General features: G+C 43.5%; 1 protein-coding gene across 2 annotated transcripts in view; it reads left to right on the top strand.

Annotated features, from left to right (window-relative positions):
* Nucleotides 1-15,548, top strand: part of EDRF1 (erythroid differentiation regulatory factor 1) — a 42,596-nt gene extending 27,048 nt beyond the window's left edge. For both annotated transcript variants that reach the window (XM_059172879.1, XM_059172878.1), the window contains 6 exons: nucleotides 137-295; nucleotides 456-605; nucleotides 1,802-1,955; nucleotides 3,861-3,976; nucleotides 4,851-5,002; nucleotides 14,701-15,548. In XM_059172879.1, coding sequence (XP_059028862.1) covers nucleotides 137-295; nucleotides 456-605; nucleotides 1,802-1,955; nucleotides 3,861-3,976; nucleotides 4,851-5,002; nucleotides 14,701-14,860 — 891 coding nt within the window. In that variant the 3' untranslated portion in view covers nucleotides 14,861-15,548. The remainder of the gene's footprint in view (nucleotides 1-136; nucleotides 296-455; nucleotides 606-1,801; nucleotides 1,956-3,860; nucleotides 3,977-4,850; nucleotides 5,003-14,700) is intronic.
* The last annotated feature ends 55 nt before the right edge of the window (nucleotides 15,549-15,603 follow it).

Here is a 15,603-nt window from a genome sequence, read left to right as displayed (position 1 = left end):
CCTCACAGCACTGCCCTTCTGTAAACTGTTCCCACATCAGATTAACATCTGGGTTATTTTAAAGTATGTTTTATTTTCATGTGTTGTTGGCATAGATGTAGACTGAGCCCGACCTGGGTTTTTCCCTCCCTCACAGGCTGTCGATTACTATTTGAAAGCCCTGAGGTCCCTGGGAACACGAGACATCCACCCGGCTGTCTGGGATTCAGTGAACTGGGAATTGTCCACTACTTACTTCACAATGGCAACTCTACAGCAAGATTATGCTCCATTATCTAGGAAAGCTCAGGAGCAGGTAGTAATACTTGTGGGGCTGTAAAAGAAGCCTTCAGCTTCATTTATGCTTTAATAGACATCAAGTATATCTTTTTTAACAAGCAGTATTTGAATGTTTTTATTTAAGATTATAGTCTTATCATTTTCTTCTCCTCTCCCTTAAAAAAAAAAACACACAGATTGAGAAAGAAGTCAGCGAGGCTATGATGAAGTCCCTGAAGCACTGTGATGTGGACTCCGTGTCCGCGCGACAGCCTCTCTGCCAGTATCGAGCCGCGACCATCCATCACAGGCTGGCGTCCATGTACCACAGCTGTCTGCGAAATCAGGTACTGCCGGTCCAGCCGAAGTTCAATGCCAGGTCCATTTCAAAGTGTGCTGGGTGTTTCTCTTATATTTTACTACCTATTTAAATGTCATCTATTCTGTTCACTGATTTAGAAAAACTTGCAGTGGAGGTGATTTTTCCTCTCTCATCTGTGCTGTATATTTTTGTCTACTATAATTGGTATTATGTTGTGAAATCATATATCCTGTGTGCCTGTCCCTCCACCCAGAATAACTATGTCCTGGATTTCCCAGGATATCTGTACCTTTTCTGTTTTACCATGTAAGTATTCGGCCTGGCAGGAACTCTGTAGGAGAAATCATACTGTACGTATTCAGTGGTTTATTGCCTTTCACACACATGGTGTTTTTGAGATTCCTCCTGGTTGGTGCATTTTCTTAGTTAATTAGTATTCATTTAATATGTCACAGTTTATCCATTTTGTGATTCCTGGACTTTGGTGTTGTTTCACTGCGAGGCTTTGGGAAGCAGTGCTGTGAACAGCCTTGTGCGTGAGGCCCTGCACCCAGGTGTGTGTGTTTGAGGACAAACAGAGGCCCAGGTTAGAGGTGCCTTCCTCCGGGGGGGTTGCCTGGCTACTGCTGAGGAATCTTGGGATTTCTCAGGGATGTTTTCTTGTTTGTGTTGCTGTTTCCCGTTTCTTAGCTCAGGACCAAGACAGCTTAGCTTGCAGTCCCCTGGGTATGGGCCTTCTCCGGGTGCCCTTACCCTGACACTGTCGTCCTTTGAGGTGCAGCTTAATCAGAGAGGATTTCTTTTCACTTTAAGCTGGCCCTGGACACACTTCCCCTTGCCCCAGGAGGTCCTCGCCAAGATTCAGGCTTGCCCAGATGGCCTAATAGCCTAAGGGCAAAAGCAGGCTTTGGCATTCCAAGACAACACAATGGGGACAGAGTTGTCTTTTCAGCAGATAGTGCCAGGACGGCTGGATGTCCCGGGCAAGGCAGTGGAGTTGGACTCCTGCAGAGCCTCATGTACAAAAATTAACCAAAAGCACATTAAACACCTGACTGTAAGAAACTAATAATGAAAGAAAGAAAGAAGACTGTAATAAAACTGTAAGATTCCTAAAAAATAACAACACTAAGTGACAGTTAGTGATCCAGTCAGAGACGTGGTAAGTAGTTATTGTGAAGCCCAGGCGTTAAGATTGGTCTTACTTGATTTTTCATGCAGGTTGGTGACGAGCATCTGAGGAAGCAGCACCGGGTGCTGGCGGACCTTCACTACAGCAAAGCTGTTAAGCTCTTTCAGCTTCTCAGAGACGCTCCCTGTGAGCTGCTTCGAGTGCAGTTAGAAAGAGTGGCGTTTGCAGAATTCCAAATGACCAGTGAGTCCTGACTTTTTCCTTTCGCAGATCTGTGCACATTAACTTCCTGTTGGATCCTCTTTGAGTGAGACAGACCTGGGGATCTCTCTTGAATTAAATAATGTCATTTTCTTTTTAATATGCCCATAGTTAATGGCTTTGGGTAGGAGCCAGGAGAAGTCTCTAAACTTTTTAAAGTTTAGGAAATGGATTTGGTTATGTTCTTTGACCAACTTATCTTTGTAGAAATATTGAAATGTAGCCCGTGCTCTCTTGGGATAAAAAATATGATAAGTCAGTTGAGAGCATTAGATCTGTGACAACATGACCATGAACAGCACAGGAAGGGAGAAGCAGTGGTCCCATTGGAGTCCTGTAAACCCACAGCGGACATTGGCAGCTGTGGATTATGGAACTAGAACTTAGATCCCGAGCAAGGTAGAGCTAAGTGGGAAGGGAGGGGAAAGGTGGGAGGCAGGTGGATGAGCGCCACCTTTGTTGGGGCAGGCGACAGGTGCGTGAGCCGGTGGGGAGGGAGGCTGCAGCGGGCTTGGAGGGTGGGGTGCCCACAGCAGGGGGAGGAGTTGCTGCTCCACACTCAATGTGTCTTCCTGAGTTCTGTCGCTCCTGCCCACCTGCTCCCCTTCTGCAGGAGGGGTCTTTGGAGGAATAGCTCTCGTGCGGTAAAGAAACAAACGTTTCTTTGAAGTACAGCTGTTCATTTGATTTTATTTTCAGTTGTTTGCTTGTATAAAATTAAAATAAATGTAATATTTACCCTGGTAGATGACTGTTTGAGTAGAGGATCCCAGAAGGATACACCAGAAAGTGATATTGCTGTCTTGGGGATGGCACCTGGGGTCCCAGGAGGAAGGCCCTCACTGTTTTCTCATTCAGCCTTTACACTTTGAGAACTTATTACCTATTCAAAAGAGTTTTTAAAAAATAACTTTTTTACTGGGGTGCCTGGGTGGCACCATCAGTTAAGCATCAGACCCTTGATTTTGGCTGAGGTTGTGACTCAAGGTCATGAGATCAAGCGCCGTGTCAGGCTCCACTCAGTGTGAAGTTTGCTTGAGACTTTCTTTCCCTCCCTCCTGTCCTCTCCTCCCCCAACCCCTCTCAAAAATAAAGAAACACACACTTTATACTGAAAGTATTTTTAACCCTTTGCCAGTGTATACTAGATGGCAGGATTAATAGTAGCTCTGTCTGGGGGTGGGTTTGGATGACTTTGTCCATTTGCATCTTTAAATTTTCTGCCATGTTTGAATTCCTTCAAGAGAGCGGATATCATTTTCATAAAAATAGATACTGGAAACAAATTAGCTAAGATGACAAGTATGGTTAATTTTCCTTCTAAAAGAAAGTTTTAAAAATTGAGTACCTGAGAAAAGCAATGTTAACATTTGGGGCCTTTGGACCAGACTTGTCCCACCTGGTTTCTTTGACCTAACGCTCGAGTCCTCCGTCAGGTGGTCATGTTCTCACCCTGACAGAGGTAAATGGTGGCGCGGGGAGACAGTTGTTATTTATTGTTTTGTCTAGACTTAATATTTTCATATGAGGATGATTACTGAGAGTTTGATTTGTTTAGATTCCCATGAGCAACTGTTAGAGGATTTGAAAGTCCGTTTTCATTAATACATTGACACTGGATGGGTTTCTAGATTTATATTTAAAGGAATGATCATTTTGGGGTGTCTGAGTGGCTCAGTCGTTAAGCATCTGCCTTTGGCTCGGGTCATGATCCCAGGGTTCTGGGATCGAGCCCTCCATCAGGCTCCCTGCTCAGCGGGAAGGCTGCTTCTCCCTCTCCCACTCCCCCTGTTTGTGTTCTTGCTCTCACTGTCTTTCTCTCTCTGTCAAATAAATAAATCTTAAATAAATAAATGAATTATAATTTTTGTGTTTTTAACACTTTAGGTCAGAATAGCAATGTTGGAAAATTAAAAACACTATCTGGGGCTCTTGACATAATGGTGAGAACTAAGCATGCATTCCAGCTCATCAGAAAGGAGCTTGTAGAGGAATTTGACCAGGTAAATGGAGAAAATATATATTTGTTTTTTGTGTGTCTTAAGCTAAGTGGTGAACATATATAGTGAGCAGTTGGGGTATATGTGTGTGTTCTTCATATCATCTGTATATGTGTATATACAGACATTCATACATATATGTGTTTTCCACTAAACTCATTAACAGGGATCTGTTGTATTTTCTTGGTGGAATTATTAAACTTTTTAAGTTGGAACTATATGTTTTGTATTAAAATTTTTCTCTTTAACCACATGGAGCTTAGTAAGACCCCAGTAGCATAACGTCTCTGTCGTGTTTTCCTTTTGCTTCTTTGGTCTTTTTTATTCTTCTGTTTGTTTTTAAGAAAGAAGGGGTTGTGTAGCTCTTTTATAATCTCTCCGGAACTGCAGGGGAGCAGTTGAACCATTAATGGGCTGAAGCTCCTTGGAAAGCAGTTCCGGTTTGCCTGGCATTCCAGCGTTCAGGGTGCCTTCTGCTGTTGCTGAAAGCTTCCCAGAGGCCCCCATGGTCCCCCAGCCTGTTTCTTTATCCGGCCCTGGTTTGTCCAGCCCTATAGCCTGCCCATTTCCGTCTTGCTCCTTTCTGTGCGGTGTTGCAAAGCAGGAGATTTCCATTTGGGGTTAATTTCTTCTGTATAAGTGCCTGTTGGGTGTGAGACATTTTTCTCAGGTTTTAGTCTGTCAGAGTGATCTCTGAGGCGGGAGAGCTACTGCCACCAACAAGCTGTGCCTGGAGAGAAACAAATGACCTAAAGTTTCATTTTTGTTTTGTTTTTGGCTAAAAAGTTTACATAGTGAACTGAAACTCTGGTCCCTTCATTTTACCATGAAGCGGTCACTCTCAGGCGGCTTAGGTAAAGTAACTTCTTGTTTTCAGCCTAAAAGCGATGAGTCCACTCCAGCTGCTGATTCCTCTCCGAGTCTTAATCGAGAAGAAGTGGTCAAGCTCCTCAGCATATTCGAATCCCGGTTGTCATTCCTTCTCCTTCAATCCATCAAGCTGCTGTCTTCAACTAAGAAGAAAACAAGGTAAATGCAGTGGTTATTTGTGGAAGTTTCTTTTGTATCACCTTACCTGTAAAAAGGAAGTAATCTCTACCGACCGAATGAAAAGATAGGTTGTATTCATTCTTGTCTTTTATGTGGGTGATCAGGTATTTTAGTGGTGCTTTTCCTGACTTGGTGAATGAGATGAGACTCCTCTCCATGTGCCCTACTGCATACTGGAACTAGAGAAGCAGATCTTGCTTCCTAAGAGTAAATACTCTACTGGTTATAATGCTTTCCCTGAGAGATGACTGGCCCTGCAATGAAGAGCCCGCTGTTTCTAGTAACTCTCCATTGTCTTTAGTGGGAGGCAAGACTACAGTTTTGATCCTCAGCCCCGAATGTGCTAATAGCAAGGAGATGACAGAGCATCGAAGTCTCTGCAAAGCCCAAGAACTTAGTGAAGAGAAAACAGGGAGCATCTCAGCAAAAAACGTTCTTCTACACCTGTATCAGCTTGTACAGTTCTGGTGTTCTGCCAGAGTCATTATGTTGGCATTATTAATTTAACTTGAAACTCCAGTAGTAAGTACTAGGTCAGGAAGGTAATACAAATAATATGTCTTTTTTTAAAATACAAGTACGGTCTGACCATATTACAAAATTTGGAAAATAGGAAAAAAATCACTGTACATATATGTTATTAGTTATTCGATGTGTATTTTATCAATTTATAATCTTCAGGTGCTTTGTCTCTGTATTTGTTTTCGTTTACAAATCGTAAAATTTACTTTTGGTGCTATATAGTCCTTCAGGCTTTGACAAACAAAAACAGACAAGTGTCTCCTGCCAAAGCCATGACACAGAACAGTTCCATCAGTCCAAAAATTCCCTCTTGCTGCCTCTCTGTGGTCAGCCCCTGCTCTGCTCCTATTCCTTAGATCTCAAGGAGAAAGCTTGGTGTCTTACTGGTAAGTGTAGCATCAGCTGTGGGTTTTTGTAGCTGCTCTTTATTAAGTTGAGAATGTTCTCTTCTATTCTTAGCTTTTGTCACAAATGGACATGAAATTTTTGTCGGACGTTTATTGATGCACACGTTGAAATGACCACATGGTTTTCCTCCTTTAGTCTCTTGGTATGCTGGAGCTCATTCGGTTTTTTTGAATGTTAAACCAGCTTTGCCTTTGTGAGATAAACCCCACTTTGTTGTTATGTGTCATTCTTGGGTATCCCTGGGATTCTGTGTGCTCATACTGTGTTGAGGACTTTTATGTGTGTTTGTGAGGATGGTTCTCTTCTGTAGTGTGGTCACGGTTCTGGTCTTGTAGTGGTTTTGTTTGCTTTTGGGACTGGAGCAGTGCTGGCCTTACTAAATCAATTTGCAGGTGTTTCCTCTTCTAGTTTTTAGAAGTATAGAGTTATTATTATTTCTTCCCTAAACTTTTGTTAGAATTTACTAGTGAAATTATCTTAACCTAGGGTTGGCTTTATTGAAAGTGTTTCAGAATGACTTTTATTTCTTTTTGTAGGTAAAGTACTGTTCAAGTTGACTTTTTCTTATTGAGGAATGAAAGTCTATTTTAGCTGTTGTCAGATCAATAGGTTCACAGTATTCTGTATTATCCTGTTAATATCTTAAGGTGTTTGTAGTGATAGCCCTCTTTTCATTCTTGATAATGCCAACTTTTGTGTTCTTTTTTTTTTCTTTTAGTCTGATTAGGAGTTCGTCAATTTTATTGATTTTTTTAAAGAACTGGCTTATTCGATTGATTTTTTCCCCATTGTTTTTCTATTTCCACTGTCACTGACTTATACATTTCTCTATATACCTTTCCTTCTACTTATTATGGGTTTAATTATTCTCTTTTTCTGATTTCTTAAAGTGGAAGCTTAAATTATTGACTTGAGACCCTTTCTCTTTTTTAATATAAGCATTTTCTATAAATTTCACTCTGCTTTTGCTACATCTCACAACTGTATTTTCTTCTTTCAGTTTAATATTAATTTTTTTATATCCCCTGAAACTTCCTCTTTGACCGCTGTGTTATTTAGAAGGCTGCTGCTTAGTTTCTAAATAGTGGAACTCTCCAGGTAATCTTTATTTTGGATTACTAATAATTCCATTGTGCATGGAGACCAAACCTAACTTCATATGATTTCTCTTTTTGGTGTACGTTTGTGTTATGGCCTAGAATATGGTGTGTCTTTCCATGCGCACTTGAAATATACAGGTAGCCTGCTGTCTTGGATAGAGACAATGGAAATGTCAATTAAGTTGGTTTATGGTATTCAGGTCTTCTGTGTTCTCACTGACTTTGTTTTATCGATTACTAAGAGAGGAGTGCAATTCTCCAACTACAGCTGTGGATTCATCTATTTTTCTTTTCGGTTCTGTCAGTTTTGTTTCCTCTGTATTGATGTGGACATATTTCTTTCTTATTTATTTATTTATTTTTAAAGATTTTATTTATTTATTTGACAGATAGAGATCACAAGTAGACAGAGAGTCAGGCAGAGAGAGAGGAGGAAGCAGGCTTCCTGCTGAGCCGAGAGCCTGATGCCGGGCTCGATCCTAGGACCCTGAGATCATGACCTGAGCTGAAGGCAGAGGCTTTAACCACTGAGCCACCCAGGCACCTTGATGTGGACACATTTAGATGCACACACACACTGAGGATTGCTTTGTCTTGGAGAATTGACCCAAGATAACATGTGATATCTGCTATTTATCTTAATATAGCTACTCAACTTTCTTTTGGTTAATGTCTTCTTTTCTTTTAAACTTAACTATGTCATTTTTAGTAAAAGATTCTTATAAATGACATTCAACTGGGTCTTGCTTTTTTTAATCCAAACTTGTAACTGGTGTGTTCAGACCATTCACATTTAAGGTGATTTCATATAGTTAGATAAAATCTAGCATCTTGCTAGCTAGCTGTTTTTTCTCTCTTCTTGAGTTAATTGAACATTTTCTATGATTGTATTAGATTTCACCCTTGATTTATTATTTATACTATTTTTTGAATGTTTTGATGTTTGCCCTAGGGTTTAGATTCACCGCTTTAATCAGAGACCACTTCCCCATGATATTTTGTGGTACCACATGTTGTATGAAGACCTTCAGATAGTCACTCCCAGTTCCTCCCTCTCATTAGTTGTGTTACCATTCATTTTGCTTTTACATATGTTATAAACACACATTATACCACTACTGTTTCTGCTTTAGATATTACCTTTTAGAGCAATTAAAAATAGAACAGTTTATTTTTATATGAATTTATTTTACCTTCATTTATTCCATTTCTGGTGCTCTTCTTGGTATAGATACATTTTCTTTGGTGTCCTATTCTTTCTGCATGAAGAACTTCTTTTAACAAAGAATTCTTCCATTTTGATTGTCTGAGAAAACCTTTATTCTTCCTTCAGCTTTCGGAGAGGTATTAGCTGGGTATAGAGTTCTCGGTTGACAGACTTTCATCCCACACTTGAAGGATGTACCTCCCTTGCCTTCTGGCTTGTGTGTTCTCTCACAGGAAGCCCGCCCTGGTTCTTACCTTTGTTCCTAGGTATTTGTTTGTTTGTTATAAAGGTTTTTTATTTGACACAGAATTAGAGAGTACAGGTAGGCAGAGCAGCAGGCAGAGGGAGAGGAAGAAGCAGGCTTTCTGATGAGCAGGGAGCCTGATGCCTGGCTCAGTCCCAGGACCCTGAGATCATGACCTGAGCCTAAGGCAGCCGCTTAACCAACTGAGCCACCCAGGTGCCCCTATTCTTAGGTATTTAATGTGCCATTTTTCCTTCAGCTGCTTTCAAGATTTTCTCTCCCACTCCCCAGCAGTTTGAACATGATGTTTTTGGGTATGTTGTGCTTTCTCCTTCCTTCATAGGTATTTTTATTTCTTATGTTCCATTTTCTCTTTCTGTGGTGCCAGTTTTACCTATGCTAACCTATCTTCAAGTTCATTGAGTCTTGATTTTGTGTCATTTACAGTTGAACTTGTCAAAAAGCATTCTTTATCTCTGTTTACTCTGTTCCTCATTTCTGGTATTCCCATTGGGTTTTGCTGTAGGTTCCATCTCTCTGCTGAAGCGACCATTTTGATCTTGCACACTGTCCACATTTTCCATTGAGCCTTTTAGTGTATTAATCAGTGTCATTTTAAATCACCTATCGGATAGTTCCAACATCAGTGGCATATCTGAGTCTGCTTCTGTTGATTCTTTGTCTCTTGGTGTATGTTGTTTCCTTACATTTCTACATCTCCTAGTTATGGGAAACTGGACATCTCAGCCTGAGGAAAATAGTTTTAATCGTGCCTGGAAAGCTCTACACCTGTCCCATGCTAGGCCTTTAGTATGGGGCTTGAGTTTGTTTTTCTAGTCTGGAGCCGAGCTGTGGTTGAGCCTTTGTGTCGCTGTGGTTAACTTTTCACGTCTGCAGCCTTCAGGTTCCTCAGGCCATGCTTGTGCCTAGTGTGGGGCCAGTCTGGTGAGGGTTTTTCTGAATGTCTCCTCCACCTTTAGTGTTAGGATTTTCCTAAGGAAGGTTTGTGGTACCTCAGAGAGGGTCTGTCTTCACACTCTCACGGTTCTCTCAGCTATATTCCACTCCTGCTTGTCCTTCAGTGCTTCTAGGCTGCTAGGGAGGGCAGAGAAGGTGGGCCAGGCCTTCTCAGTTGGTCTGAGTAAACCTCAGCCTTGAGCAGCCACTGTATCCCTAAGTGCGAGGTGTGTGGCCTCAGACTGTTCCCCACCGGCAGGGTAGAGTGGCTTTGTCTGCATTGACTTTCACTAGTGCCCTAAGGCTGCCATTGCTCCTTGCCTTCTTCTCCCTCAACTATACCCTGCAGATGAAGGCTTTCAGTCCTTGGAGCAAAGGGTCTGGGTGGGGTTGCCTGCCGTGCTGTAGCTCTAGCTGGTCCACTTGCCCGGCCTACATGAAAGTCGCTTTCTTAGGGCTCTCACCAGTTTTTTATGTGAACATCTTGGGGGGTCCTTGAAGAAGAGCCTACGAGACAAGGTGAACTCTTCCTCTGTCTGCAGCCCCCAGAGACCCTGCACTCCCTCGCCAGCCCTCACTCTGCCTCTTCTAGCTCATTAGCTGTTTTAGCTAAATTCTTAGCAGTATCTGGGTATCTGGCTGCCTCTGCCTCAGCCAAGGAAGGACTTCCGGGTCTCCCTGTCCGTCCTTAGTTTTCAGACTCATTGCTTGCCCAGGAATCCCAGCTGATAGATTCATGCAAAGTCATGAACTTGTAGTTTGTCCTGCTTCGCATTGCCGTGTTTGTCAAAGGGTGAGAATGATACTTTTTCCAGCTCTCTACATTCTGAGATTCTGTACATTCAGCTCTCTACATTCCCTCTCCAGTAAAGGCTCTCAGATCATTCTCTGTGGCCCACGGAGAGCTTTTGTTTGGGGAGAAGCGCTCAGTCTTGGGTGCGCTGCCATCTCGGCCCCAGTGTTCATCCTTGGGTCGGCTCCGTGTCCTGTCACCATACCCGCAGGGAGTGTGGTTCAGCAGGTGACGCCTGTCTTCTGTAGAAGCGAAGAACTAAAAGGCAGAGGAGACAGTGCGAGTAGTGACACACAGCTGAAAAACTTAACGGCTTTCCTGTTTAACAACAGTGGGTAAATTTTAAAATTTTTTCTTGGTTTCCACAAGGTGGCAACATAAACATAGGACATGTGAGAAACAGTAATTCACTGATTTTCATAAATTGATGGTTTGAGCAGTTCACTACCAGGTGAAGCTTCAGTCTTACAGTATCTTTTACAAACACAACTGTCAGGGCGCCTGGGCGGCTCAGTCTCCTAAGCGTCTTGCTCTTGGTTTCAGCTCAGATTGTGATCTTGGGGTCTTGAGATTAATCCCCCAGGCCAGCTCTGCCCTGGGCCTGGAGCCTGCTTACGATCCTCTCTCTCCCCCATCCCCACAGACTTGCACACACACTCTAAGAAATAAATTAAATCTTAAAAAAAGAAAAAGTGTTGGGGGTGCCTGGGTGGCTTGGTCATTAAGCGTCTCCCTTGGACGCTGAGATCATGATCTCCGATCACGATCATGGCCCCCATCCCCAGTCAGCAGGAAGCCTGCTTCTCCCTTTCCCACTCCCAATGTCTCTCGCTGTCTGTCTGTCTCTCTGCCAAATAAATAAGTAAAATCTTTAAAAACAAATAAAAGTTTTAAGGAACTGTCATGTGTACAGCTTAAGTGATTTTTATTTTAGTGGAGGACCAGTCTTATAACCTGTTTTTTCAGGTCATTAATATACTGTTGGAAAAATGCAGCCTGAAGTTTTCATGCATGATGCATCAATTCCTGTTTAGCTCATTTGTGTTCATTTGTCAAGGTTTATTAAATAAAAGGCTGTTAAATGTGATATTTATGTTTATACAGTTTATATGCTGATAGGCTTCAAAACCTAGAGAAACCGGTTACTGAGTCAGTAACTCTGTTTCTCCTGTGTCACTGATCGCACGTGGAATCATGGGATTTTATTGTGAGGAGGGAGGCCTCCCGTGCTGTCTCCCCACAATCTGTGAGCGTTCCTGTTTGGAGTAAGGGAGACCAGAACTTTTTTTTTACTTTTTTAATCGTATTTTAATTTATTTCTTTGAGAGAGAGCACAAGTTCGGTGGAAGGGGCAGCAAGAGAGAGAGCAGCAGACGCAGGGCTCCATCCCTGGACCCTGGGATCATAACCTGAGCAAAAAACAGATGCTTAGCTGACCGAGCACCCCAGCTGCCCCAGAACTAGACTTTAAAAGGAAATAGTATGCTTGGGTTTTCTTTTGACTATTCTTTACCTACCACAGCGCCGCTTTAAAAAGAAATAGCTTGGGTCGCCTGGGTGGCTCAGTGGGTTAAAGCCTCTGCCTTTGGCTCAGGTCACGATCCCAGGATCCTGCATCAGGCTTCCTGCTCACCAGGGAGCCTGCTTCCTCCCTCTCTCTCTCTGCCTGCCTCTCTGCCTACTTGTGATCTCTGTCAAATAAAATCTTTTAAAAAATAAGCAAACAAACAAATAAATAAAAAGAAACTGCTTAGGGGCACCTGAGTGGCTCAGTGGGTTAAGCCTCTGCCTTCAGCTCAGGTCATGATCCCGGGGTCCTGGGATGGAGCCCCGTATCAGGCTCCCTGCTCAGCGGGGAGCCTGCTTCTCCCTCTACCTGTTGCACTGCCTGCTTATGCTCTCTCTCCATCTCCCTAATAAATAAATAAAATCTTTTTAAAAAAAAGAAACAACTTAGTAATAAAAAATCTTAATTTTCCTAGAATGTTCTTAAGACAACTGACTTCCTCTTATGATGACCAGCGTTATCCTGCTAGAAATGCTTGTTTTGTCTGTTGGGTTGTGTTTGCTTTTTGGATGAAGAATTTATTTACTCTTGTGCTGTACTTTTAATATTCACTGCTTTAGCAGATAGAGCCTTTTGATCTTCTTTTGATGGCTTTGGGGTTTCGTAGAATGAAAGGCTATGCAAAATAGAAGTAATTTCTGAGGGTTTGGAAAGCGCTTGACCACAGTGCAGAGAGCAGATCTTTTGGCTTTATGGGCTGTTCCTGGCCATTTAATATGTACATTTAATATTTGGTTAAGATAAAAGAAAAAGAGAGGAATGGTAGTCACCTTTGGAAAAAAGATAAGCCAATGAAATGTTGGGACCTTTCTTGTTCGAGTTCATGGTTCATTGACACTATTGATGAGAGTTGATTAAGGATGAGAATCATATGTAGAAATTGGAAGATGGGCTGCTTGGGTGGCTCAGTTGGTTAAGCATCTGCCTTCAGCTCAGGTCATGATCCCAGGGTCCTGGGATTGAGCCCTGCATCGGGCTCCCTGCTCGGTGGGATGCCCATTTCTCACCCTCTGCCTGCCACACCCCCTGCTTGTGCTCTCTCAAAAATATTAAAAAAAAAAAAATTGGAAGATTAAGATTTAAGATTCAGAAGTAGGATCAGGACAAATCTCAAAGGGTTTTAAATTTATGATTCCAGCAGCCATCAGTTATCTTCAGGCCACCAGCTAAAATGTGGTATCATCGTCCATGAGGGAGAATTCATTTTTGGAGCACTGGTTTGATTAAGTACTACTGCCTTGATTTGCCGGTCGTTTAAATTTCTTATAAGGTCCTCAGAGGTTTTATAAAGTCAGCCCCACCCAGAATGAAAACATAGCCCTTTAGGCCCAAACTGTAGACAGTGAATGAATTTTAAACGATCACTTTTACTGTGCCACAGGTGGTTTGAAAGGATTGATAAAAGAAGTAGGACTCAGAAGGAGAAGAGACAGGCTTCTAGAGAGGGGTGTGCGGGGCCCACACTCTTTCCAGCCTAGGCCCGTGGTCAGCCCCAGTGTGGACAGGTGGGTCCTGGTGAGGAAGAGTGAGTGGAGCCATGGAAAGGAGGAGTCGTTCTCATAGCCCAAGCCTTGATGTACACCAGAGGGAGGTTCTAGACTGCTGGTTTGCTCTCTGGCCGGCCTGATGGGCGCTCGGGCAAAAGCAGAACATTGGCACATTGGTGAACTGAAAACAGGGCATTTGAAGTCAGAATATGTTTTGACATGAATCCAAATTATTTAGCCCTTTTGAGCCTTGGTTTTTACATATATGAGGTAGGAATGAATACTTCCTTGTCCTTCTGAAGCAGTGGTTACCACGTGGTTCAGATGCAAACGTGCACATTCTGCAGAGACGATCTGCTGTCAGCTGTAGATGGTCACGTGTGGCCAGAGAGTCGGTATTGCATCTGGACTCGTTTAAAAAAGGAAAAAAGGGCGCCTGGGTAGCTCAATCATTAAGCAGCTGCCTTCAGCTCAGGTCATGGTCCCAGGGTCCTGGGATCGAGCCCTGCATCGGGTTCTCCACTCAGCGGAAAGCCTGCTTCTCCTCCCACTCCCCCTGCTTGTGTTCCCTCTCACTATGCCTCTTGCTGTCAAATAAATAAATAAAATCTTTTTTAAAAGTGGGGGAAGGGATGCTAGAGTGAACTGCCATGTAATTAGTAATCTTTTCTCCTGGTAAGATAATCTATTGCTCTGTCCTGTGGGGGACCTATTTTCAGAGCAGCTGAGTCTGTCAGAACAGTTCTTGAGTATGTCTCGGACCCTGTGTCCGAGGGGCGTCATTCACATGAAGTTCATGGGCGGTGTAGATACGTTGAGGTGGGCTAACTCCCAAGTCTGGAGTCTGGGCTTCCGGCCGGTACAGTTCTAGCCCTACGGAGAGCATCCCCACTTTCAGGCTGGTTGATCTCGGGGGGTCACACTCAGCGCAGAGAAGGGACGACATAGGGGACAGCTTTCCATGCCCTCCCTTGCCTGGCTCCGCCGGATTCTCTTCACCGCGTGTGTCACCTGACACGCTGTTCCCTTCTGGCTCCTTGTGCGTCTTCGCCCCCGCCCCAGCCCAGCTCCCACCTGAGTGGAACGTGGTGCCGAGAGGGCGGGGGCGCTGGGTCTGGCTTGTCCGCAGCCGGGAGCCGCTCCCCATGCGCGGGAGGTGCTCCGAGACTCATAAACAGAAGGAACGTTGGTTCTGATGGATGTAGTGGAGTACGTGTCCATGCACAGGCCTGTGAACGGTGGATACAGAAGGTGAGTACGAAATGCACAGAACTAGAGCACCTGCTTCCCCGTGGAGAGTGACGGGCCGTTCCTGTGGATGGTTTGGAGTCTTCTTGAGCTGTTGGCAGGCGTCCCTGTGCACTTCACTTCTTTGCTTTTGTTTTAACACAGCAGTAATACCGAAGATGACGCAGTCCTCAAAACCAACAAGCAGATCTACTCCCAGCTTTTGAGAGCTACTGCTAACAAAAACGCAGCCCTTCTGGAGAGAATCGACGTTCTCGTCCATCTGCTGGACCAGCTCGCTCGCGGCGGCAGCGGGGTGCAGTGACTTGTGCCCCAGGCCCTGGCCATGGAGATGCTCTAGTGCCTTCAGCTCTCGGGGGCAAGTTTGTCCACTCGGTGCTTCGTGTCATTAAATATGAGGGAAATATCCACTTACAGCAGGCCCGGCAGGGGAGACTCAGAGTGCTCTTTTCCCGTGACAGACGAGTCATGGTTGAGTTCTTGGATTTCTCCATTGGAAGTGCTACAACCAGAATCCGACTTGGAGCTCCTGGCACTTGTTTCTTGGAGAAGTACATGGTACCTCCGTGTTTGCAGACTTGCTGTGGTGGCCGGTACACTTGTAGACATTTTTGAAGTATGTTAAGCTACATGGGTTTAAGATAATAATTATTTTGGATGACGTTACTTTGGTCAAGGGAACTTTTATCCAGATGACTCTAGTGGTTCAGATGGGTTAAGGCAATGTCCTGTGCATCTGCAGGGTCTCCTCCTCAGCTGCACAGAAGAAAGCCTGTCCTTCTCCAGCTTCGGTGCGGGATATGGTAGAGACTGGCCGCTGTGCCAGTGTCTGTATTTAATGCATGTTTCTGAAAGGATCCGCTCTTCTTTGACTTTGTATGACAGTTGATCAAGAATAGGTACTACTCCCCCCTTTTTTTCATTTTAAACTTGAAACTGTGAATAAGGTAAGAAAACTATTTTGAATAAATAAATTATTTATTTAAAATGTCTGTATTTTTCCATTTTATGTTCTTCGCTTTGATTGAACTGGTTTAATGAGTGAAT

The sequence above is a fragment of the Mustela lutreola genome, chromosome 4 (assembly GCF_030435805.1).
Source record: "Mustela lutreola isolate mMusLut2 chromosome 4, mMusLut2.pri, whole genome shotgun sequence".
In the NCBI taxonomy this organism is placed as follows: domain Eukaryota; kingdom Metazoa; phylum Chordata; class Mammalia; order Carnivora; family Mustelidae; genus Mustela; species Mustela lutreola.
This window is presented reverse-complemented; position numbering and strand designations above follow the sequence as displayed.